The following is a 26203-nucleotide window of genomic DNA, read 5'->3' as shown; positions in this document are numbered from 1 at the left end:
ACATAATGGGGGATCACAATGCCCTGGGGAACATGGCTGCTCACTCAGCGACTGGCTCTAACAACCTCGGGACTAAGGAGGCGAGCAAATGTTCCCATTTCCCCATCTGCTTTTGCCTTGTGCATTCCACGTTATTTCTCCACACTCTCCTGCAATCACTGTTAAAATCAGGGACAACTTAAATCCCTTTTGCTTTTGGAGGGGAGAGGCGTGAGGGGCCAGCTGCAAGACCTGTGCATTTGGTGTCCTCCTTACCCTTGGGAATGTGGGATCCCCAAATCACTCCACAGTGACCCAGAGGCCTATGAGGGAATTCTCCCTTGGGAAGCAGCATCTCCCTTCCTGGTGCCTCTGCCCTTCCTGGTGCCTCTGTCCTTCCCTCCATAGGCAAGTTGACTCACATCCTCTTGTGGCTTAGGGCACAGGGGTTCCGTGTGGTGCAGACCCTCCAAGTCAGCTCAGCTCACTAAGGCCTCCAGCAACAGGGACTGGCAACATGTTCCTGAGCCTCCCTTGTCTCTGACCCTAGACAGAGTTTCCTTTCAGTAAATTCTGTCTCATTCCAGCCCCACCCTAACCTGGATCCCAGAGAAGGAGGGGTCAACTCTTTGGGAGCCAGGTTAAGTCAGACTTCAGGTTAAACTGCACTTGATGGATTCAGTCTCAGTGTCTCTTGGCTCTGCCAGGAGAGGTTATAGTGTATTTGGGCCTCCCATTCACAGCTGAGGTCAAAACTGCATCATTGACATACTGCTATTACTCTTCAGTTACTCTTCAAGTCTGACTTTTTGAGACCCCATGGACTGAAGCCCACCAGGCTCCTCTATCCATGGGACTTCCCAGGCAAGAATATTGAGTGGGTTGCCATTTCCTTTTCCAGGGGATCTCCCCAACCAAGGGATCAAATCTGTGTCTCCTGCTTGGCAGGCAGATTCTTTACCGTCTGAGCCACCAGGGAACCCCTTGTTGATATACAGCCACCTCTAATTCATCCCTTCAGCTCTTCCCCTAGGAAATCTGTTTTCCCTTCCTCCTCTGCCCTCTAAGCTCCTAGGGCTGACAGCTGGGACTCTGCATTTTCCCTGAGCCACTTTCTGCTCAGCTTTCTTTGTTTTCACTGGCTCTTGGGAGTTGGGGAAATTAACCACCTTTTCCTGATCTCCAGATCTAGTGTTCTATAATTTGCTGGCAGTAGCTGGGCCTCTAGCCATAGGCTGTCCAATTACCTTTTCCTCTCACGTCCTGTTCCCATGCCATCCATTCAGGGCCCGACCCTTTGCCAGTTCAGAGCTGGGTCTCAGCTTCACCCACCTGTCTCTAGTGTATGCCTTCCCTCTAACCTGTTATTATTATTACAGCCCATATCTAGTTGTGCTTTGCCCTGTTATTCTAACCTGGCTGTCAGCCTTGCTCTTCTGCTTCCTTGGGTCAGCTAGTTCCCTCTGCCTAGACCTGAGGAAACTTCTTTCCCAGACAGACAGAAGTCCCTTTGTACTCTGAACAGGCAACTTTGTCTCTTTATAGTTCCAAACCTGGAAATTTCTTGAATTACACTCTTTTTAAGGATAGAGTTTAGATAAGTTTTCCATGCTGTAATTTATCATGAACTGTCTTTCACCAAGTCTAGAAGATTCTGATGCTGGTACTTTCTTGATCTTATCAGAGGGTATCCCTGGAAGGTCACAATCACCACCCAGCTGAATGCAATTGAAGGAAGTTTCTAATGTAAGATGTGTAACAATTTCAGGAATATTAAAATATGAGGGGGGAAAAAGTGCCTTTAGAATGGAGAAATAAGACAAATAAGACCCCTTTTCTCCTAAACTCAGAGTTCTGCCATCCCCTTCATACTCCTCTTCCCAAACCATTTCTTTCTCCTGGGCTCCTATCTGCCTGAATCCAACCCCTGAAGCTGGACTTTGCTGCTGTCTGTCTGACCTGGTCCCCTGCCCCTTCCCAAGTCCCCACTATCCAGGCAGAACTAACTTCTCCCTGTCCCAAGTTGTTACACCAGACAAAATTTTAAAATAAAATAGGACTTCCCTGGTGGTCTAGTGGGCTTCCCTGGTAGTTCAGCTGGTAAAGAATCCTCTGGCAATGCGGGAGACCTGGGTTTGATCCCTGGGCTGGGAAGATCCCCTGGAGAAGGGAAAGGCTACCCACTCCAGTATTCTGGCCTGGAGAATGCTATGAACTGTGGTCCACTAGTTAGGGATCCACGCTTCCAATGCAGGGGGGCAAGGGTTCAATCCCTGGTTGGGGAACTAAAATCCCACATGCTGCATGGAACAGTCAAAAACGAAACTAAAATAAATCATTACATTCTCCAGGTTAGGTCTTATTACCACAAAATTATCTTTGATATTTTATACATGTTTATCCAAATGTGCTTTTATATGTCAATCCTCAGCATGGTGGAATCTTCAGCTTCTGTCTTCAAGAGGAAAACACCCAAGGAAAATGTAGGAAGATTCTTGTAATCACAGGAAGATAGCTGGACATGGTTGTTTTCTGGGGGAGAAAAAGAAAAAAAAAATGCTGATTTACTTACAAGAGAAAGGAGAGCTAGAACAGAAAACAAAATGGGGTGGGGGAAGCAACAAGGTAGGAGGCTTCATCTGCCAGGGTCAGACCCCCCTTGACCTGAACCTCAAAGATCCCTTTATTGATGAGCTTGTGAAATGCTAGAGCAAGTATGTGACTTTCCTCAGTAAAGGATGGAAGTTAGTGTTTAGATTTTCACAGGCTGGATTGGGCCAGCACACCCGCAAATCAGAATGTGGAAAGCACAGGAATGGGGAAAGGAGAGAAGCATGAAGAAGCAAGTGGGGGCAAGGAGGGCCTGACCTCTCAGAGGCTGTGAATGGGGGTTCAAGATCTCCAAGGAACCACGAGGCCTCAGCTCACACCTGGGAAGCATTCTACTTTTTTAAAAAAGCTGACACTTCTTTACCATTTTCATCCAAACTTCAGATTTAAATAATCACGATAGAACTTTTAGAAGTGTACTGTATACCCCCAGAGCACCAGGAATATATAGTATATATTATACAGGAGTATAAAAACTGCTATAAAAAACTCATTATAAATCATAGAATTGAAAATGTTTGGAAACTACTGCTTTCCACCACTCCAGATAGAGGGGCTCCTTTCCTGATGTTAAGGTTTTGAAGGCAAAACGAAGTCCCCATCTCCTTCCTGCATTAACCTTTCACAGTCTGAAAGTTCATGCTTATTTCCAGCCAGAACTTTTCCGGCCACAATTTTAGCACATTATATCCAGCTCTGACCCAGCAGACAGTGAAACAGAGTCATCTGGTTTCCTCTATATTGTAATTCTCCCTATTTGTGAATAATGTCATCCTTCCTTTAGTTGCTTCAGATCAAATCGCCATTCCTCTGACTCTAAAGGAAGTGGTTTTTCCCTCCCTGGAGATGTCAATGCTGTGATCCAGGATTAGTTGACCCTTAGGACTTCTTTATTTGTGAATTCACCTACTCATTGAAATTTATTTGTAACCCCTAAGTCAATATCCATAAGGCTCCTTCAGTCATTTGCTGACATGTGTAGGGCAGTGAAAAATTTGTCTCCCTCCATACACGTTCCTAACTGAAGTCAGACAAGGTGACCCTCTGCCTGCTAGTTTCAGCTCTCAGACTGTAAACAAGAGTCCTTCTCATAGTTTGTTTGGTGTTACATTTGGTCACATTTCAGTACTTTTTATTGCTGATTTCTCTTTTAAAATGCCCCCCAACGTGGTGTGCCAAAGTACTATTTAGTGTTCTAAAGTGCAAGAAGGCTGTGATGTGCCTTAAGGAGAAAATACGTGTATTAGATAAGCTTCATTCAGGCATGAGCTATGGTGCTGTCAGTTCAATGTTAATGAATTAATAACACATATTAAATAAGGTGTCTTTAAACAGAAATACACATAAAATAAGGTTGTATATTGATGGGTTGATGAAAATCTTGTGATCAGAGACTCCCAGGAATCTAATACTGTATTTCCATCTTCCATCCATATTCATTAACTGAACATTCACAGTGAGTTTATAGAACCTAACTACCATGAATAATAATGAGAATCAACTCTCTTCCTATGTTCTCCCTATTCCTGAGGATCACAGCTTGAAATAATACCCTATGAACAGTGTGATCAATAGGAAACACTGCAACATATTTTAATCCATTGCAGTTGTTATTCTTTTTGATGTTCAAATTGTCCCATCTTCAGACAGTGTTGCCTGTTATCACTTGACATGACACCATTCATCTTCAACTGCTTCCTTGTTTTCTGGCCACAACAAAAAGTCCCAGGCTCGTCTTGTACATTCTTGCTCTAGAACCTGGAATGAATCATTTCTTTAAGGAGCCTGGTTCCTTTTAGTCTGAACTGGAGTTGAAAAAAAGGAGTGAAATGTAGAACACAGCTGACCGTTGACTTCCTAGGACCCAGGGCTTGCCCTTTACATCAGCACCCCGGATTTGGAAGCTTTCTGACAACCTGTGGGGACACTGTAGGTCTCTTGCTCTAATGACTGCTGCCACTGCCCATCACTGCTAAAATTAACACTGTACCCTGTGTGACTTCCTTACTGAGGAGTGGGGGAGTGGGGGGTGGGGGGAGTCACATGACCTGAGTTACTCAATTCTGAAAGGAAGAAATCCTAGTTTGGCACGAAATAAATTTACTCCATTCCAGTGTGAGAAGAGAGGGAAGATGCAGAGTCATAGGGACGCTGAGGCTGTGTGCAGTGAGCGCTCTGTCCCTGTGCAGCTGCTTCTCTCAGGATTAGTATCTTTCCAGTGAACCTGGCTGGGAGGAGGTCTTCTTGTAATCTGTTTTAGTGTCATCACCTGTCAGACAGTTTAGAGAGAAGTTGCATCACTGGACTAGCCACAAAGAGGAAGCGCTGGGGACATGGTGCAGAATGGTTAAGTCAGATGGATTTAGAAGCAAACAGACCTGGTCGGAACCCTGACTCTGTCCCTAGCAAGTCACATAAAGTTTCCAAGCTTTTAGTTTCTTTTCTATAATGCAGATAGTGATACTCTAATCAAATGGCTGTTCTGAGCCAGTATCCATAAAGTCCAAGTAGGTGCTCAAGGTAAGCCAGCAATTACTATCGGGATAGGCAGCAAAGGGAGTGCACATGCTTTCGAGTCAAAGAAACTTCATTCATATCCCAGCTCCACCTCTTACCAGTGTGACCTCAGGCAAGTAAGTTACTGACCTTTCCCAGGGCTTGATTTCCTCACCTGTGAAAAGAAAATCAAAGTTCCTACTTTCTTAGAGTTGTTGTAAGAATTAAATGAGATACTGTATATGACTTGCTTAGCATAATGAATCAAGAAGTACTGATGACGGTAATTGAAAGTCAAAATGAGATACCCAATTGAGAGTCAGCCCTCTCTATAAGCAGAAAATCAGTCATCACAGTGCCATCCTGGAGTGCAGATGGGGGCCATGAGTTTCATTGAAAGTGACAATCCTATAAATAACTTTCAGGACTGCTTCCCATTATATCCCATAAGACAGCAGCTTTTCCCAGAAGTCATAATACGGACAGGACTCTAGACATCATAGGAGGAATAAGCTGAAATAACTCAGCAGTATTATGCTGCAAATGGGAGGGACAGAGACAGAAATAGCCAAGAAATGTATGAGAAGACGCATTTTGTTGATTATGAACAAGGAAGAGAATTGTTCATAACTCATGTAGTTCTTGAGCATTTGTTGTCTTTATTGTTTTTGTTGTTGTTTGGTTGCTCAGTCATGTCCAATTTTTTTGGACAATATGGACGGCAGCACACCAGGTTTCCCTGTCCATCACCAATTCCTGGAGCTTGCTCAGACTCATGTCCATTGAGTCAGTGATGCCATCTAACCATCTGATTCTCTGTTGTCCCCTTCTCCTCCTGCCTTCAGTCTTTCCCAGCATTAGGGTCTTTTCTAAGGAGTCAGTTCTTCACATCAGGTAGCCAACTTCAGCATCAGTCCTTTCAATGAATATTCAGGGCTGATTTCCTTTAGGATTAACTGGTTTGACCTCCTTGCAGTCCAAGGGACTCTCAAGAGTCTTCTCCAACACTACATTTCAGAAGCATCAGTTCTTTGGTGCTCAGCTTTCTTTATGGTCCAAGTCTCACATCCACACATGACTACTGGAAAAACCATAGCTTTGAATAGACAAACCTTTGTTAGCAAAGTAGTGTCTGCTTTTTAATATGCTGTCTAGGTTGGTCATAGCTTTTCTTCCAAGGAGCAAGCATATTTTAATTTGAGGCTGCATCCACTATGGACACCTTTGTAGTGATGCTTCTAAGGCCCACATGACTTTGCATTCCAGGATGTCTGGCTCTAGATGAGTGATCACACCATTGTGGTTATCTGAGTCATGAAGATCTTTTTTTGTATAGTTCTTCTGTGTATTCTTGCCACCACTTCTTAATATCTTCTTCTGTTAGGTCCATACCATTTCTGTCCTTTATTGTGCCCATCTTTGCATGAAATGTTCCCTTGGTATCTCTAATTTTCTTGAAGAGATCTCTAGTCTTTCCCATCCTATCGTTTTCCTCTATTTCTTTGTATTGTTTACTGAAGAAGGCTTTTTTTCTCTCTCCTTGCTATTCTTTGAAACTTTGCATTCAGATGGGTATATCTTTCCTTTTCTCCTTTGCCTTTCACGTCTCTTTTCTTCTCAGCTATTTGTTGTCTCTTCTCAGAAAACCATTTTGCCTTTTGCATTTCTTTTTCTTTGGGATGGTTTTGATCACCACCTTCTGTACAATGTTATGAACCTCCGTCCTTAGTTCTTCAGGCACTCTATCAGATCTAATCCTGTGCGTCTATCTGTCACTTCCACTGTATAATTGTAAGGGATTTGACTTAGATCATACCTGAATGGTCTAGTGGTTTTCCCTACTTTCTTCAATTTAAGTCTGAATTTTGAAATTAGCTAAGAGGAAAATATTTACCCAATTATACTAAAGTAAATACTGATTTTTAATTTCTCTAAAATTTATGATGTTATTTTGGGAAGACAATGGGCAGAGCATAATGTGAGAAACTTAAACTTCATTCCCCCAAGTAGGAACTCTATTGATACTTTCTAAAGATAGTAAATTAAAAAGTAATAGTACAAGCATATTATTTAAAAATATAGAGGTAAATACCAGGAAAAAGTAGTTAAAAGAATTAAAAGTGGCTGCCTCTGAGGTGAGGGATTTGTGGGGCAAGAGATTGCTCTTCCTCTAGATAACTTTTGTTTGATTTTTTAAAAACTTTATTCATGTATAAACCAAATAAAAATAAAATTATTTCTTAAAAAAAAATACTGACCTCAAAAAGTATTTTGAGGAAATTCCCAGGCAGTTCAGGATTAGGTCTTCAGGCTTCCACACTGCAGGGGGCACAGTTTTGATCTGTGGTCAGGGAATTAAGATCCCACATGCTGCTGAGCATGGACAAAAATAAAAAGTAATAACAATAAACTTAAAAATAATAAGTTTAAAAAATTATTTCGAGCTACTATAGTATCCTGTAAAACTAATACCATAGTTTCAAACACTAGTGAACATAGAATCTCCCTGACCCCTTCCAAGAGGATCTGAATCCTTAGGTCTGGGGTAAGCCCTGGGAATCTGCACTCTTAACTGGCATCCCAGGTGATTCTGATGTAGGTAGTCCAAAGACCACACACTGAGAAACACGTAGTAGATGAAGACTGATGAGCCCGCACAAATGGACAGGGAGACGCGTCCTCCTGATGGACAGGCTGCCAGAACGGAGTTTCTCCCCGGGCCAGCTCCTTGTACGCACACTCGAACTGCCCATTTGAGCATGGTGAAATGTGGAAAAAGCCGAGATTTCTTGTGAATATAATTCTGACACACATTTATCCTCCTTCCGGGTCCACCACGTTCTCTGCCTCAAAGGTCTTGAACTCGGAACAGTGTGTGTCAGTCCACAGCCACTGGAACCCACTTTCACAGGGACTTTCATTTGAGGTCAAGCTACCTACCCTCTAGGCTCCTCTCACAGATTCGAGTCCTGAAATGGTCAGTCAAGGTCTTTGGGGGGATGGGGCAGGGACATCAGGAGAATGAAGGCTTCATTAACCTCAGACAATGGCCCGGAGCAGATTCCTCCTATGCATTCAGCAGCCTGTATAGGATTAGTGTATACAGCATGTTTCGAAGGCCCCATGCTATATCCCATTGGCCGCCAGTGTTAAAGGCCTGAATGCCTTTTGATGAGGCAGGGTAAGCCTCTCTGTAACTATATTTTCTCTTTTTAAAGAAAGAATCCCAGCAAGGCTGATGGAGGTGGCCTGAAGGTCTGTAGGCCTTGTGGCCTGTCCTGGGGCCGTCCCTGGCTCTCTTGCTCCCCTTGCCGGCTCCCTGTCTGACTGGCATGGCGTTGCCCCTTGACCGTGGGCTTAGGGGCCTCCAGCCAAAGCTGCTGACTCTGACCACGGCCTTTCTCTGGGCTGTGTTCATTTGCATTGCGCTGCTGAGGGTGGAGGAGCTATATAGGCTCCGGCCCATTCACGGGAGGATTAGGCCTGGACCGAGGGCGCAGCAGGAAAGAGGCCACAGCAAAGGCCCAGCTCCACTCCCTGAGCGGTCATCATGCCCTACCTGCTGCCAGGATTCTTCTGTGACCGTGTGATCCGTGAGAGGGACAGGAGAAACGGAGAGGGCACTGCAACACAGCCCATCAAGTATGAGGGGCAGGATTTTGTTGTTCTCAGACAACGGTGCCTGGCTCAGAAGTGCCTCTTTGAAGACCGTGTGTTCCCAGCAGGCATCCAATCCCTGGGCTCCCATGAGCTGAGCCAGAAAACCAAGATGAAGGCCATCGTGTGGAAAAGGCCAAAGGTAGGGATAGGAGGGACAGCTCCTGGGGACAGGAGATCAAGTGGTCCAGAGCCTGAGACCAAAGATCCTGGATCTGACCAAGTGGCTTATTAACATACTCCTGCTCCCAAATACTTTCCTGCTTCCTCCTGAAACTAGAGCTGTTATTTTCTATTCCTGAACTAAAGACTATTTAATACTTTATAAATGCCTGAGACTGTAAATATTTTTGAGAGAACTAATGCACTGACTTAAAGTCATAGTAAAACAGTAAGGAATCATTATCACATCTCTTCTCTAGAGCAGGTATTCTGGGGTGGGAAAGTGGAGTGGTGAACAGAATTAGGGCTCATAGTTACAAAAGGAGTTCCATGGAAGGTGGTGAAAAGTTGTGGAATAGGAGGCTGCAGGAGGCTGGAGACTTGTCTTCTTAACTGTTTGCCTAAGGCTGGTTCATTAGTGATATGTCACTTCTGTTTAAATAAAAAGGTCCATGCTGACCTGCCACACTCCTTACTGGGAAAAGCAGTTTGCTCTGCTGCTGGTGCTGCTAAGTCACTTCAGTCGTGTTCGACTCTGTGCGACCCCATAGATGGCAGCCCACCAGGCTCCCCCATCCCTGGGGTTCTCCAGGCAAGAACACTGGAGTGGGTTGCCATTTCCTTCTCCAACGCAGGAAAGTGAAAAGTGAAAGTGAAGTCGCTCAGTCGTGTCTGACTCTTAGCGACCCCATGAACTGCAGCCTACCAGGCTCCTCCGTCCACGGGATTTTCCAGGCAAGAGTACTGGAGTGGGGCGCCACTGCCTTCTCCGCAGTTTGCTCAAGGATGCCTTATAGCCCGGCAACTGAAGAGCCCATTTGTTTCAACTGTATTCCGCTACTCTGTGCTTCTCAAACTGTGGTCTTTGGACTACCTGTGTCAGAATCACCTGGGATGCCAGTTTAAAATGCAGAGTCCCAGGGCTCATCCCAGACGTATCTATATTTCTGTATTTAACTGACTGTATTCATAATAAGTGAAACATGAGTTCATGGTGACTCATACCAAAATATTTCTCTTTGTGTGTGTATGACTTTTATATACTAACTTTTTATCCATCAACTGTGCTATATTTTCTTATTAGTTCCAGAAATGTGTTTTTCTTTTTGTTATTTGTTTAGGATTTTCTCCATAGACAGTTACATCATCTGTGAATGAGGAGTTTATTTCTTCCTTTCTAATCTTTATAAATTTCCTTTTCTTGTTTTATTGCATTAGCCAGGACTTTCAATATGATGTTGAGTAAGAGTGGTAAGAGGACTATGGCTGATTCATATTTGGCAAAACACAAAATTCTGTAAAGCAATTATCCTTGAATCAAAAAAATAAATTTTTTAAAAAAGAAAAAAAAAGAATGGTAATAGGAGACATTTTGACTTGTCCCTAATCTGAAGGAGAAAGCATCTCATTTCTCAACATTAAATATGATGATAATTGTAGGTCTCTAAAAAAAGGTACATTTTCTTTACCAACTTGAGGACATTCCCCTCTGGTCCTAAGAGTTTTTGTCATGAATGGGTATTGAATTTTGTCAAATGGTTTTTGTGTATCAATTGATATGATCATTGATTTTTCTTCTTAGCCTATTGTGATGATTGATTTTCAAATGTTGAACCAGTCTTGCATACGTGGAATAAATCCCACTTGTCTGTAGTGTATAATTTCATTTATAATTTGTTGTTTTTGAGTTACTAATTTTTTTGAGGATTTGATTTTATTTTCATAAGAGATATTGGTCTGTAGTTTTACTTTGCAACGTCATTTTCTGATTTGAGTATTAGGGTAATATTGGCCTCATAGAATGAGTTATGAAGTGTTCTCTCTGCTTCTATTTTTCTGCGGGGTATTGTAGAGAATTGGTATCATTTCTTCCTTGAATGTTTGATAGAATTCACCAAGAAAATTATCTGGATCTGGTGCTTTCTTTTTTGGAGGGTCATTAATCATTGAACAAAACTTTTTAACAGGTATAGCCATATTCAGATAATCTATTTGTCCTTGCACATGTTTTGATAGTTTGTGTCTTCCATGAAATTAGTATGTTTTATCTAAGTTACCAGTTCCTGTGGTCATAGAGTTATCTGTAGTATTCCTTTATTATCCTTTTAATGTCCATGGGATTAGTAGTAGTGATCTGTTCATTTTTGATATTGGTAATTTGTGTCTTCCCTTTTTTTCCCTTAGTTAGCACGGCTAGAGGTTTATTAATATTATTGACTTTTCAAGAACCAGTTTTTGGCTTTATTCTTTCTATTGTTTTGCTATTTTCCCTTTCATTGATTCTGCTCCTATTCTTTTTTTCTATTTGCTTTGCACTTAAATTTTTTTCTTTCTCTAGTGTCCTAAGGTAGAATATTGGTATTGATATCAGATCTTTTTTCTTTTCTAATATATACATTTAATATTGTAGATTTCCCTCTGAGCCCTGGTTTCACTGCATTCCACAAATTTTGATGTTATATTTTTATTTAGTTCAAAATAATTTGTAACTTCTCCTGGAACTTCTTCTTTAACTTGTGTGTTATTTAGAATTGTGTCATTTAATTTCCAAATAATTTGGGGTTTTTCAGTTATTTCATTATTGCTTTCTATTTTCATTCCACTGTCATCTGAAAACATACTTTGTATGTTTTATATTCTTTGAAATTTGTCAAAGTGTGTTTTATAGCCCAGAGTGTGGTCTTAGTGACTCTTCCATGTGATATTGAGAGCAGAAATGTGTATTCGCCTTGCGACCCCATAGACTGTAGCCCTCCAGGCTCCCCTGTCCATGGAATTCTCCAGCAGGAATACTGGAGTGGGTAGCTATTCTCTTCTCTAGGATATCTTCCTGACACAGGATTGAGCCTGGGTCTCCTGTATGGCAGGCTGGCTCTTTACCATCTGAGCCACTGGGAAGTCCATATATGCAGTCTGCTGCTGCTGCTGCTGCTAAGTCACTTCAGTCATGTCCAACTCTGTGCGACCCCATAGACAGCAGCCCACCAGGCTCCCCCATCCCTGGGATTCTCCAGGCAAGAGTACTGGAGTGGGTTGCCATTGCCTTCTCCGATATATGCAGTCTCAGTTCAGTTCAGTCGCTCAGTCGTGTCCAGCTCTTTGCGACCCCATGAATCGCAGCATGCCAGGCCTCCCTGTCCATCACCAACTCCCGGAGCTCACTCAAACTCACGTCCATCGAGTTGGTGATGCCATCCAGCCATCTCATCCTCTGTCATCCCCTTCTCCTGCCCCGAATCCCTCCCAGCATCAGAGTCTTTTCCAATGAGTAAACTCTTCGCATGAGGTGGCCAAAGTACTGGAGCTTCAGCTTCAGCATCATTCCCTCCAAAGAACACCCAGGGCTGATCTCCTTCAGAATGGACTGGTTGGATCTCCTTGCAGTCCAAAGGACTCTCAGGAGTCTTCTCCAACACCACAGTTCAAAAGCATCAATTCTTTGGCACTCAGCTTTCTTCACAGTCCAACTCTCACATCCATACATGACCACTGGAAAAACCATAGCCTTGACTAGATGAACATTTGTTGGCAAAGTAATGTCTCTGCTTTTGAATATGCTATCTAGGTTGGTCATAACTTTTCTTCCAAGGAGTAAGGGTCTTTTAATTTTATGGCTGCAGCCACCATCTGCAGTGATTTTGGAGCCCCCCAAAATAAAATCTGACACTGTTTCCACTGTTTCCCCATCTATTTCCCATGAAATGATGGGACCAGATGCCATGGTCTTTGTTTTCTGAATGTTGAGCTTTAAGCCAACTTTTTCACTCTCCTCTTTCACTTTCATCAAGAGGCTTTTTAGTTCCTCTTCACTTTCTGCCAGTACCTTATAATAGAAAATACCCAATTTCTCCCTTCCTTCCCTCGAGACATTACTAACACGCATTTCACTTACCATATGCTATAAGTACTCAACATGTTTTTGTTTTTATTACTTTAAATAAAGTTATCTTTAGATTAAGAATAAGAAAAATAAAAGTTTTATTTTACCTTCATTTATACCTTCTCTGATGCTTTTCCTTTTTTTATATAGGTCCAGGTTTCTGTTCTAAATAATTTTCCTTCTCCTGGAGGAGCTTCTTTTAACTTTCCTTGAAAGGCAAGTCTTCTGGAAATGAATTCCCTGTGGTTTTATTTGTCTGAAAAGCCTTTATTTCTCCTTCAGTTTTTAAAAAATTCATTTATTTTTGGCTGCATCAGGCGTTAATTGTGGCAGATGGAATCTTTGTTGTGGTGCACAGGTTTCTCTCTAGCTATAGAACACAGGTTTAGTTTCCCGGTGGAATGTGGGATCTTAGTTTCACAGCCAGAGATCAAACCCACATCCGCTCCACTGTAAGGCACATTTTTAACCACTGGACCACCAGGGAAGTCCCTGTCCTTCAGTTTTGAAAGATTAATGTTCTGCATATAGAATGCTAGGTTGATGGGTTTTTGTATCAATTTAAATATTTCAATCCGATCTTTCTTGCTTGCATGGTTTCTGAAGAAAAGTCTGCTATAATTCTTGTCTCTTTTCCTGTAGAGCATTTCCCCCCTCTTGGCTTCTTTCAAGATCTTTTCTTTATCTTTGGTTATCTGCAGTTTGAATATGATATGCCTAAGTGTAGTTATGTTTTATCTTGCCAGCATTTATGTTGCTTGATGTTCCTTGAGCTTCCTGGATCTGTGATTTGGTTATCTGTCATTAATTTTGGAAAGTTCTTGGGCATTATTACTTCTAATATTTCTTCTGCTCTGTTCTTTTTCCCTCCAGTATTCCAATAATGCATGTGTTGCACATTTTGAGTGTCCCACCATTCTTGGATGTTCTGCTCTGTTTGTTGTTGTTATATTCTTCTCTTTGCATGTCACTTTAGGAAATTCCTATTGTCTTATCTTCAATCTCGCTGATTTTTTGTCTTTGTCTTGGTCTAATCTACTGATGGATCCATCAAATATATGTTGTAATATTTTTTATTTCTATCGTTTCCTTTTGATTCTTTCTTGATTTCCATCGCTCTGCTTATATTACCAACCTTTTCTTGAATGCTGTCTATTTCTTCCATTAGCACCTTTTGACACACTGGTCATAATTATTTTAAATCCCCTACTTGGTAATTCCAACATCTATGTCATATCTGAATCTAGTTCTGATGTTTGCTTTACTGCCGGGAGCCGGCATATTGCATATTGAGTGCATATTGCATATTGAGTGCAGCACTTTCCACAACATCATCTTTCAGGATCTGGAATAGCTCAACTGGAATTCTATCACAGCGTGAGGAACTCCGCCCATGACAAAGGTCATGAGGAAGGAGGCTCGGCATACGCAAAGGCGGGTTTGAGCTTCAGGAGTCCCCCTGGAAATTCTCGAGCATATACCCCCAAAACCAGAGTCTGCCTACTTTCTGCTTTGTGCTTTCACCTACACCTCTGACTTTACGGGGGGCTGTCCCCCACTACCTCTCTGAAAAAAGAGTTAGCTTACAGCTCCAGTTAATAATTCCTGGGTGTGACAGTGTTTCAACCTACAAACTCCCTTGGAAGTCCTCTAGCCTGCCTGAATAGGTTTTTCCAGCCACATGTGATTGCTCAGAGCCTCCAAACTGTGAGAGGCATGAGATGTTCTAAACTGTCTAAATACAGATTCCTTTGAGCAGTCAAAAGATTGATTAGAAATTGTATTGGTGAAGGGATTTTCACTTGTTGGGCCAATATTTGCTGCTAAGTCTCCATATCCCTTACCTGCTGTGTCCCTGGCAGTGTATTGATTAATATAATTGGTGTAAGTAGTAGCTTTAATGTTTGTAACCTGGGACCCTTGAGTTAATTCTTTTTCTTGTTATAGCCCACCACACCTTTGCTCTGTAGGAATGCAACTTTATCTAATGCTTTTTGGAGGCTGGCGCCTGACTTTAGAATAATCACCTTTAGAGAAAAAGGCCTCCGGGGCAGAAGATGATGCAAATCACCTAAACTTTTGCATATGATATGTTTGCAGGAAGAAAGCCTGGCTTACTGCATGACTCTACCCCTTCCCCCATTATCCTCTATGCTTAACTTAAGGTATAAAAACTACTTTGGAAAATAAAGTGCGGGCCTTGTTCACCGGAATTTGGTCTCCCCATGTCATTCTTTCTTTCACCTTCTAGCTGAACTTTTCCTCTGAGGCAGGGAAGCTCGTCAAGCCTACTAATTTTGCCTGGGCTTCTAAGATCTGACCGGGGAGGCCTCAGTGTCTCCTCTCCTTCGGGAGAACGGGAGGACGCCTGTGGCCTTCGTAGGTGACGTAAATTCCCTGCTTTGGAATTTTATTCAGCCTCTTTTCTTCACTGAATTTCTTCACTGAGCTATCCTTATTTCACCACTCTTTATATCCTTAATAAACGTTTAATTAAGCAGTTGTTTCCTGATCCTCGCCAACGCCGTCCCCGCTTCGAATTCCCTGGATCAGCCGGGGCTGGTCCCCGGCACTTTACCTTTTCAGACTGCTTTTACCTGGCTTTTGACATCTCTTGTGGTTTTTGGCTGAAAGTAGACATTGTTTTGGGTAATAAGAGCTGAGATAAATAATCCTTTGGCATGAGGTGAATTTTTTTGGTCACACCATAGTGGTGTGCAGAAATTCCCTGGCCAGGGATCAAACCCATCCGCCCCTCCAGCATTGGGAATGCAGTCTTAATCACTGGACCACTAGAAAAGCCCTGGCATGAGGATTTATGTTAGGCCGGCTAGAGGCTGGTTGTGCTATGGTTGTTTCTTATAGCTGCAGATGTCGGAAGCTTCAAATTCCTTTAATATCCTTGGTTTGTTTCCTCTCCTGACTTTGGGCTTTCCTAAGTACTTATCCAAGCTTACATCTTGCAGCTCTTTCAGCTGTAAGTCACTGTTATTTCACTGGAGCCCTGTTGATGTGGTAGTACAGTGGGGGAGGGGAAGTGTTCTATAATCTAATGATTAAAGCTCTGTCTTTTAATGGGCCTGTCTCTCTGGGCTGTGGCCTTCACATGTTTTTCCACTGGTATAGCTTTTTCCCCTTCTTTGGTGAGAAAGACTAGAGGGAGCTAGAGTGGGAGTAATATACTTCCCCCAACATAGGTAGTGATGCTTTCTAAGGCCCACTTAACTTCACATTCCAGGATGTCTGGCTCTAGGTGAGTGATCACACCATCGTGATTATCTTGGTCGTGAAGATCTTTTTTGTACAGTTCTTCTGTGTATTCTTGCCACCTCTTCTTAATATCTTCTGCTTCTGTTAGGTCCATACCATTTCTATCCTTTATCGAGCCCATCTTTGCATGAAATGTTCCCTTGGTATCTCTAATTTTCTTGAAGAGATCTCTAGTCTTTCGCATTCTGTTGTTTTCCTCTATTTCTTTGCATTGATCGCTGAGGAAGGCTTTCTTATCTCTTTTTGCTATTCTTTGGAGAAGGCAATGGCACCCCACTCCAGTACTCTTGCCTGGAAAATCCCATGGACGGAGGAGCCTGGTAGGCTGCAGTCCATGGGGTCGCTAAGAGTTGGACGCGACTGAGTGACTTCACTTTCACTTTTCACTTTCCTGCATTGGAGAAGGAAATGGCAACCCATTCCAGTGTTCTTGCCTGGAGAATCCCAGGGATGGAGGAGCCTGGTGGGCTGCCGTCTATGGGGTCCCACAGAGTTGGACATGACTGAAGCAACTTAGCAGCAGCAGCAGCAGCTACATTCACATGCTTATATCTTTCCTTTTCTCCTTTGCTTTTCACGTCTCTTCTTTTCACAGCTATTTGTAAGCCCTCCCCAGACAGCCATTTTGCTTTTTTGCATTTCTTTTCCATGGGGATGGTCTTGATCCCTGTCTCCTGTACAATGTCACGAACCTCTGTCCATAGTTCATCAGGCACTCTGTGTATCAGATCTAGTCCCTTAAATCTATTTCCCACTTCCACTGTATAATCAAGGGATTTGATTTAGGTCATACCTGAATGGTCTGGTGGCAAACAGTCAGACATGACTGAGCGACTGAACTGAACTGAACTGAACAACATAGGTAAGACGGGAAAAGCCTTTTCCCCTGTAGGAGGATCTTTCTTGAATTTTCACCACAAGAACTTAGTGGAATTTTTGGAGGTAGAAACCATGAAAGTATGGGGAAGGTGGGTTCTTCTAAAGACTGTGGCCTCCAGAAGTTTCTCACTCTGTGCTAGTCCTCACTCAGCTTCCAGAAATTCATCAAGGTTACCATTTCAGTGTTTCTCCCAGTTGGTGGCTTAGGCAGCTTCTGCCCCAGATAAACAGATCTTGGCTATAACTCTCTGGTTTCACTTGCATCTTTATTTCAGTGTAGTGGGTTGACCTCTAACCTCAGTTCTCTGATGGGTCCAAGCAAAGTCACTGGTTTTCAGGTGTTTGGCTTTTTCTTGTGGTAAGGAAGGGAGTGATGACTTCCAAGCCCTTTGCATGTTGGAGCTGAAACCAGAAGTCCCCTACCTACATCTATATTAGCCCACCCTTTTAAATGCGTGTTTTTATTTATCTTATAATGCACATTATATGTTAGGATAATACACACAGATAATTTAAAACTAATAAAAATGCTTTTGTAGAGTTGTGTATTCAGAACATTTCAATGATGGAAAGAAAGTGAAAGTGTTAGTTGCTCAGTTGTGTCTGACTCTTTGCAACCCCATGGACTGTAGCCCGCCCGGCTCTTTTGTCCATAGGATTCTCCAGGCAAGAATACTGGAGTGAGTAGCCATGCCCTTCTCGAGGGGATCTTCCCAACCCAGGGATCCAACCTGGGTCTCCTGCATTGCAAGCAGATTCTTTACCATCCAAGCCACCAGGAAAATGCTCTTATGATGGAGGTATACAATTAAAAAAATGTTTGGAGACACTGTGCAAACCACAGCACTCAAAAATGGAGGAAATGGTTACCTGATGCTAATTGCTGTGGCTCCATCACTAACAGATCCAGTCTCATGCCAAATTATAGCCAAAGGAGTGACCAGAAGCCTTAGGTCCCCAAGCTAAAGTGACAGAGCCAGCATGATTTACCCTTTGTTTATATTAACCCACAAAAACAGGTCTCAGACACTCCAGAAAAGTGGGCAGTGAGGAGGGTATCTAGGCAAATCTAGCTATTCTATGAATTAATCCTCAACAAGCTTGCTAACTGACCCTCACCAAACAGACATCTCTCATGAGGACACACAATTGAGGGTCTCTAGGCTGGGGGTTTCCCAGAGGGCAGGCAGGGATGATTTCCTCTTTTTATCATATCCTTCAATCCCCCAGCCCTGTACATACTCAGAAGTCCAATTAGTGTCTGTTGAGTTTAGCTGAGGTAGTATTGAAGGTAAATGTAGCATATTGGGGAATCTCTACCATTGCAAAAAATGTAACTCCATTCAAATACCTGGACTTGTAAGCAGACGGGAGAGAAAGCAGTGCAGCTGCTGCTGCCTTTCCAAGTTGTCAGCCCTGGAATTGGTGGCAGATGGGGGGACGAGGCTTCTGAACCTGTAGACCCAAGGAGATAAAGCTACCCCTGTGACAGCTAAAAAATGTAGCCAAAATTCCATTATTTGAGTCAGTCTATAATATGTTCTCTTATAAGAGGGGCAGGACACTCAGTAGTCAAGCATCTCAGTTGGCAAGTAACAGAGGCCCAACTCAAACTAACTTAAACCAAAAAACGTTCTATAACTGAATTTTCAAAGGTGATGATTGGGTTTAGAGGAATCCAGGCCTCAAACCACGTCAAGCACACTTCCTAATATTATCTGTCTGTCTATTTATCACCTCTGCCCTCTCCACCCACTCCTCCATCTGCTTCTTCTGAGCTGTCTTTACTCTCAAGTAGGTTACCTTCACAAAGGGGCAGAAATGGCCACAAGCAGCTTCAGGCTGACATTCTCCAGCTTAGTAACTCCTGGAGGAGAATGTATTTCTTTCTCAATAGTTACAACAAAAGACTTGGCCCATATCTCTTGGCCTAGATTTGGTCATCTGCCCATTCCTGAACTAATCGCCTTCACTCTAGTTGCCCCAACAGCCGTGTGGAGCTGGGTGAAGGGGGAAGCCCACCGGAACGAGTGCTGACAGTAGGGTTGCTCTCCAGCTGAAAACTGAGGTATAATTTCAGGAGAGGGGGAATGTATTGCAAGGATGCAAAATACTGGGGAGACAAAAATAACATGTTAACTATACCTTAATTGCTTTGCTTTTTAAGAGTCTTATTTGAAATAATGAGAGTTTTATATTTTATTAGGGGAAAACGGTTTTTAAAGACCGTATTCTGGTAGTTGATATTCTCTTTACTAAATTTTTCCTGCTTCTAGTTTTTATGTTTTGTTTTAGTGCAGGGAGATAGAAAATTTTGTTAGACAAAAATGAATCATGAGTTATACTTAAATATCCAACTCAACTTTAACATTGCTGGGTTTTTACTTAAGTTATTCACTTTTATAATTTTACATATTTTCTTTTTTAATGAAATCTCTTTTTGAAGTTTACTTCTTTTTGGCCGTGCTGGGTCTTTGTTGCTATGTGGGCTTTTCTCTAGTTGAGGCAAGCAGGGGCCACTCTCTCGTAGTGCGCGGGCTTCTCACTGCAGCGGCTTCTCTTGTGGTGGAACACTGGATCCAGAGCGAGGGTTCAATAGTTGTGTTTCAAGGACTTAGTTACTCTGAGAGCATGTGGGATCTTCCCAGACCAGGGTTCAAACCCCTATCTCCTGCATTGGCAAGTGTATTCTTTACCACTGAGTCAGTAGGGAGGCCCCCTACATATTCTCTTTTACACTAAAAATATCCTAATTCCTAATGACATTAATGTACATTATTTACTTTATCCTACATGTGAAAGTTTTGAAGTAGTAACAATATTATTTTTATTTATTATGGTTCACATTTCATTATGGTTTGGGGGTTGACCTTAGGATGTAAGGTTTAGCCTTTGACTGTATGGATCCCAAAAAACTGTGGAACATTCTTAAAGACATGAGAATACCAGAACACCTTACCTGCCTCCCGAGAAATCTGTGTGCAGGTCAAAAAGCAACCGTTAGAACTGGACATGGAACAATGGACTGTTTCCAAATTGGAAAAGGAGTACATCAAGGCCATATATTTTCACCCTGCTTATTTAACTTATATACAAAGTTTATCATACGAAATGCCAGGCTGGATGAAACACAAGCTGGAATCAAGATTGCTGCCAGAAATATCAATAACCTCAGATATACAGATGACCACACCATTATGGCAGAAGGCAAAAAGGAACTAAAGAGCAATTTGATGAAGGTGAAGGAGAAGAGTGAAAAAGCTGGCTTAAAACTCAGGATTCAAAAACCTAAGATCATAGCATCTGGTCCCATCACTTTATGGCAAATAGATGGGGAAACAATGGAAACAGTGACAGACTTTATTTTCTTGGGCTCCAAAAATCACTGCAGATGGTGACTGCAGCCATACAATTAAGAGATGCTTGCTTCTTGGAAGAAAAGCTATGACCAACCTAGACAGCATATTAAAAAGGAGAGACATTACCTTGCCAGCAAAGGTCCATCTAGTCAAAGCTATAGTTTTTCCAGTAGTCATGTATGGATGTGAGAGTTGGACTATAAAGAAAGCTGAATGCCAAAGAATTGATGCTTTTGAACTGTGGTATTGGAGAAGACTCTTGAGAGTCCCTTGGACTGCAAGGAGATCCAACCAGTCCATCCTAAAGGAAATCAGTCCTGAATATTCATTGGAAGGACTGATGTTGAAGCTGAAACTCCAATACTTTGGCTACCTGATGCGAAGAACTGACTCACTGAAGACACCCTGATGCTGGGAAAGATTGAAGGCAGGAGGAGGGGATGACAGAGGATGAGATGGTTGGATGGCATCATGGACTCAATGGACATGAGTTTCAGCAAGCTCTGGGAGTTGGTGACAGACAGGGAAGCCTGGTGTGCTGCAGTCCATGGGATAGTAAAGTTCAGTTCAGTTCAATCTCTCAGTTGTGTCCAACTCTTGGCAACCCCATGGACTGCAGCATGCCAGGCCTCCCTGTCCATCACCAGCTCCCGGAGTTTACTCAAACTCATGTCCATTGAGTCAGTGATGCCATCCAACCATCTCATCCTCTGTTGTCCCCTTCTCCTCCTGCCCTCAATCTTTCCCAGCATCAGGATCTTTTCACATGAGTCAGCACTTCACATCAGGTGGCCAAAGTATTGGAGTTTCAGCTGCAACATCAGTCCTTCCAGTGAACACCCAGGACTGATCTCCTTTAGGATGGACTGGTTGGATCTCCTTGCAATGTAAGGAATTCTCAAGAGTCTTCTCCAAAACCACCATTCAAAAGCATCAATTGTTCGGCCCTCAGCTTTCTTTATAGTTCAACTCTCACATCCATACATGACTAGTGGAAAAAACATAGCTTTGACAAGACAGACTTTGTCAGCAAAGTAATTTCTCTGCTTTTTAATTTGCTGTCTAGGTTGGTCATAGCTTTTCTTCCAAGGAGCAAGTATCTTTAATTTCATGGCTGCAGTCACCATCTGCAGTGATTTTGGAGCCAAAAAAAAGAAAGTCTGTCACTGTTTCCATTGTTTCCCCATCTATTTGCTATGAAATGATGGGACCAGATGCCGTGATCTTAGTTTTCTGAATGTTGAGTTTTAAGCCAACTTTTTTCACTCTCCTCTTTCACTTTCACCAAGAGGCTCTTTAGTTCTTTGCTTTCTGCCACAAGGGTGGTGTTATCTGCATATCTGAGGTTATTGATATTTCTCCCAGCAATCTTGATTCCAGCTTGTGCTTCATCCAACCTAGCATTTCTCATGATGTACCCTGCATATAAGTTAAATAAGCATGGTGACAATATACAGCCTTGATGTACTCCTTTCCCAATTTGGAACTCCTTATTGCCAAATTCAGACTTGAATTGAAAAAAGTAGGGAAAACCACTATACCATTTAGGCATGACCTAAATCAAATCCCTTACGATTATACAGTGGAAATGAGAAATAGATTCAAGAGATTAGATCTGATAGACAGAGTGCCTGAAGAACTATGGACGGAAGTTTGTGACATTGTACAAGAGGCAGGGATCAAGACCATCCCCAAGAAAAAGAAATGCAAAAAGGCACAATGGTTGTCTGAGGAGGCCTTACAAACAGCTGAAAAAGAAGAGCAGCAAAAGGCAAACGAGAAAAGGAAAGATATGCCCATTTGAATGCAGAGTTCAAAGAATATCGAGAGAGAAAAAGCCTTCCTCAGTGATCAATGCAAAGGAATAGAGGAAAACAATAGAATAGGAAAGACTAGACATCTCTTCAAGAAAATTAGAGATACCAAGGAAACATTTCATGCAAATATGGGCACAATAAAGGACAAAAATGGTATGGACCTAACAGAAGCAGAAGATACTAAGAAGAGGTGGCAAGAATACACAGAAGATACAAAAAAGATCTTCATGACCCAGATAATCACGATGGTATGATCACTCACCTAGAGCCAGACATCCTGGAATGTGAAGTCAAGTGGGCCTTAGGAAGCATCACTATGAACAAAGCTAGTGGAGGTGATGGAATTCCAGTTGACCTATTTCAAATCCTAAAAGATGATGCTGTGAAAGTGCTGTACTCAATATGCCAGCAAATTTGGAAAACTCAGCAATGGCCACAGGACTGGAAAAGGTCAATTTTCATTCCAATCCCAAAGAAAGGTAATGCCAAAGAATGCTTAAACTACCGCACAGTTGCACTCATCTCACACGCTTGCCTGGAAAATACATGGACGGAGGAGCCTGGTACGCTGCAGTCCATGGGGTCGCTAAGAGTCGGACACGACTGAGCAACTTCACTTTCACTTTTTACTTTCATGCATTGGAGAAGGAAAGGGCAACCCACTCCAGTGTTCTTGCCTGGAGAATCCCAGGGATGGGGAAGCCTGGTGGGCTGCCGTCTATGGGGTCGCACAGAGTCGGACATGACTGAAGCGACTTAGCAGCAGCAGCAGCAGCAGCACACACTAGTAAAGTAATGCTCAAAATTCTCCAAGGCAGGCTTAAACAGTACCTGAACCGTGAACTTCCAAATGTTCAAGCTGGATTTAGAAAAGGCAGAGGAACCAGAGATCAAATTGTCAACATCTGTCGGATCATCGAAAAAGCAAGAGAATTCCAGAAAAACATCTACTTCTGCTTTATTGACTATGCCAAAGCCTTTGACTGTGTGGATCACAAAAAACTGTGGAAAATTCTTAAAGAGACAGGGTCGCAAAGAGTTGGACACAACTGAGCGACTAAACTGAACTGAACTTAGGATATATCCCAAAAGGAATAAACAGCCAACTTTTTACATTGCAAGTCACTTGTAAGAATTCATTTTATGTATGTGATCATGCCATCAATTTGATAAGCAGTTAGGTTCCTTTTCTTCAATTTGCTTTCAGCTTTTACAGATTGCTTTTTTCCCCACTAAAATTAGTATACCAGTTTATTACTCTTTTCAGTATTAGCCATTTTGTCTGGTGTGTAGTAGTATCACACACCAGATAGTGTTAATTTGAACTTCCCTTATGATTAATGATGTTGAGCATTTTCCCATGCAGTTTTTGCCATTTGTATGAGGCTCCTATGGCTGCTATATTACCATAAACTTGGTAGCTTAAAATAAGAATTTTATTCTTTCACAGTTACAGATTGCTTTTTAAAATTGCATTTTCTTCAATTTGGTTTTTAATTCTATAAAATGTACATGGTTCCTAAGTCAAAATTCTTTTAAAACAGATATATTCAGAGTTTTACTTCCATCCCTATATTCACCACTTAATCCTTTCCTCCCCTATAGATAACCTTTTAAAAAATTATTATTTGGGGTTTATCCTTCCATTGATAAGAGCTTCAGGGGGGTGGTGTGTGTGGTGTGATCTATGCATGACTTTCCATCTAGTAGGTGAGACAGATCCTTGAGCTCAGGGAGATTCACTCACTGAGCTCACTCACCCGGGTTGTTGTATTGGGGAAGACAGAAAAACAGAGAGGGCTATATCACCAAGATAGCAAGGCTTCTTGAAGCTGTGAAGGACAAAGTTAAAACCAAAACACAGAATCTATAATTATTTCTAAAGTTAAAATACAAAGCATGACACATCCGAACAAACACAAGAGCGCCCTCTGTTGGCCTCTGTTGGGATGCATACAACCAGTAGTGCCTGGATTTGAAAACTGCTAAGACCAGGGTGTCATGTTGGGTTAGCTTTATTAAAGAAATACACCTGCCAACAGACTGGGAGGCCTTCGAGGCCCATGTCAAATTTATTCTTGGCTCTCCCCAGCTTTCAAGTCCTGTGGCCCTTGGGACACATGCTGATAGGAAATATCTATGTTACCACATCCAGGGGAAAAAGATCCTTACTTTCCCTCCTGCACCTCTTTTCCTGGCTTAGAAAAAAAACAAGAGCCGTGTTTTCTACCGTCCCTTGGTCAAAGCTGTGGAAGTAGTGACACTGCCCTAACTCTCAAGGTGCTTCCTTACTCAGACAACGTATCACTGTGAGGGATCAGTGTGGAACAATGAGAAAAGGAGTCATGCATCTGGCTTCTCCTCCCTGCTAGCTGTGTGTCCTTGGGCAAATTCTTAACCTCTCTGAGTCTTGGTGTTCTCATCTGAAAAATAAGAACGGTAGTATCCAATTCATGGGCGTTTCTGAGGTTTAAATGAGTGGTGTGTGTAAAACTCCTGATATGTGATGCCAGTACTGCATATGAACCTCAGTAAATAATAGCTACTACTACTATTATTATTTCCTTTTTGCTTCACAGGAAATTTGTGAGAATCCCCGATTTATCATTGGTGGAGCCAATAGAACTGACATCTGCCAAGGAGATCTAGGTAGGAAAGTTTCTTTTTCTTTTTTTTTTTATTTTATTTTTAAACTTTACATAATTGTATTAGTTTTGCCAAATATCAAAATGAATCCGCCACAGGTATACATGTGTTCCCCATCCCGAACCCTCCTCCCTCCTCCCTCCCCATACCATCCCTCTGGGCCGTCCTAGTGCACCAGCCCCAAGCATCCAGCATTGTGCATCGAACCTGGACTGGCAACTCGTTTCCTACATGATATTTTACATGTTTCATTGCCATTCTCCCAAATCTTCCCACCCTCTCCCTCTCCCACAGAGTCCATAAGACTGTTCTATACATCAGTGTCTCTCTGGTCCTATTTAGCCAAACAATCAAAGGGGTGATTAAGAGGTATGATCCTTTTATAGTAAGTAAAGGGACACGAATCTGGTTTTGCTTGTAATGAATTTGGGGGAGGTAGTTTTGATAACATTATTTAAACTCATTCAGCTCTGTGTTGGTGATTGCTTCATTTAATTTCTGTCCCTCCCACCTTTCTCATCAGTTGTTTGCCTTGTGTCACAACAGGAGGTCGCCTCCTCTCCAGAGTCTCCAGGACACTCACACACCCCACTCAGCAAGACAAAAGCCCTGTTTCTAGCAGGACCCACCTTCCTTGAAGGGCTTCCCTTGTGACTCAGTGGTTAAGAGTTTGCCTGCCAGTGCAGGAGATGGGAGTTTGATCCCTGGGTCAGGAAGAGTCCCTGGAGAAGGAAACGGCTACCCACTCCAGCGTTCTTGCCTGGTAAAATCCCATGGACAGAGGAGCCTGGCAGGCTAAGTCCATGGGGTCACGAGGAGTCAGACATGACTTAGAGACTAAACAACAACCTTCCTTAGAAGGCAGCTCTGAAATTGTGTGCCATGCATGTCCCTTTGGCATGCAGAATCGATATGCTCACAAAAACTGCTTTCATAACTCGAACTCTTGTTTAAACTGCCCTAGAATAGCTCCGTATTAAAGAAGCTTTTCAACAAAGACAACACGTGCCATGTGGATAAGCATCCAATTTTCTGTCTGGTTAATTAGCTTGGCTGCTTCCTCTGTCTCAGCCTCTTATTTGGAAGGTATTGTCTTTACTGCAAACTGGAGAAAAGTTCTGTGAAGTAAAGTTGGAGGAAACAAACATCAACAGACACAATTTAGAACTTGAGGGAAAAGGGGCACTCAAGGCCAAATGAAAGGAATTTAGCTAATTTGGTCCCGGAAGGAAAGGCTGAAGAGGTTTTGAATATCTGACTTCCTGCACTTGAAGGAAGGCTGCCTGCAGAGCCCTGGCCAGCTAATAACCTGGGCCTTCCAACCGACACACTGTTTCAGAGGAGAGGCTGGCTGCTTGGGAGGTGGGGAGTGGGGAGGTGGTAGTGGTGGTGGGAGGAGGCCTGTGGAGGCTCTCAGCCTCCCCTCTGCAGTCTCAAAGATGCCATGA

The 26203-nt window shown here is 42.6% G+C and overlaps 1 protein-coding gene across 11 annotated transcripts in view; it reads left to right on the top strand.

Annotated features, from left to right (window-relative positions):
- The window catches only part of CAPN3 (calpain 3), a 56467-nt gene that overhangs the window by 4750 nt on the left and 25514 nt on the right, over positions 1–26203 (top strand). For all 11 annotated transcript variants that reach the window (XR_015134908.1, XM_086321732.1, XM_086321731.1 and 8 more), the window contains exon 2: positions 24689–24758. Coding sequence is in view for 6 of the 11 variants with exons in the window: in XM_086321731.1 (XP_086177857.1) it covers positions 24689–24758 (70 nt within the window). In the remaining 5 variants the exon portion in view is untranslated. The remainder of the gene's footprint in view (positions 1–24688; positions 24759–26203) is intronic.

The sequence above is a fragment of the Bos grunniens genome, chromosome 10 (assembly GCF_055505025.1).
Source record: "Bos grunniens cultivar Pamir isolate PY7600 chromosome 10, Bosgru_T2T1.0, whole genome shotgun sequence".
In the NCBI taxonomy this organism is placed as follows: Eukaryota; Metazoa; Chordata; class Mammalia; order Artiodactyla; family Bovidae; genus Bos; species Bos grunniens.
This window is presented reverse-complemented; position numbering and strand designations above follow the sequence as displayed.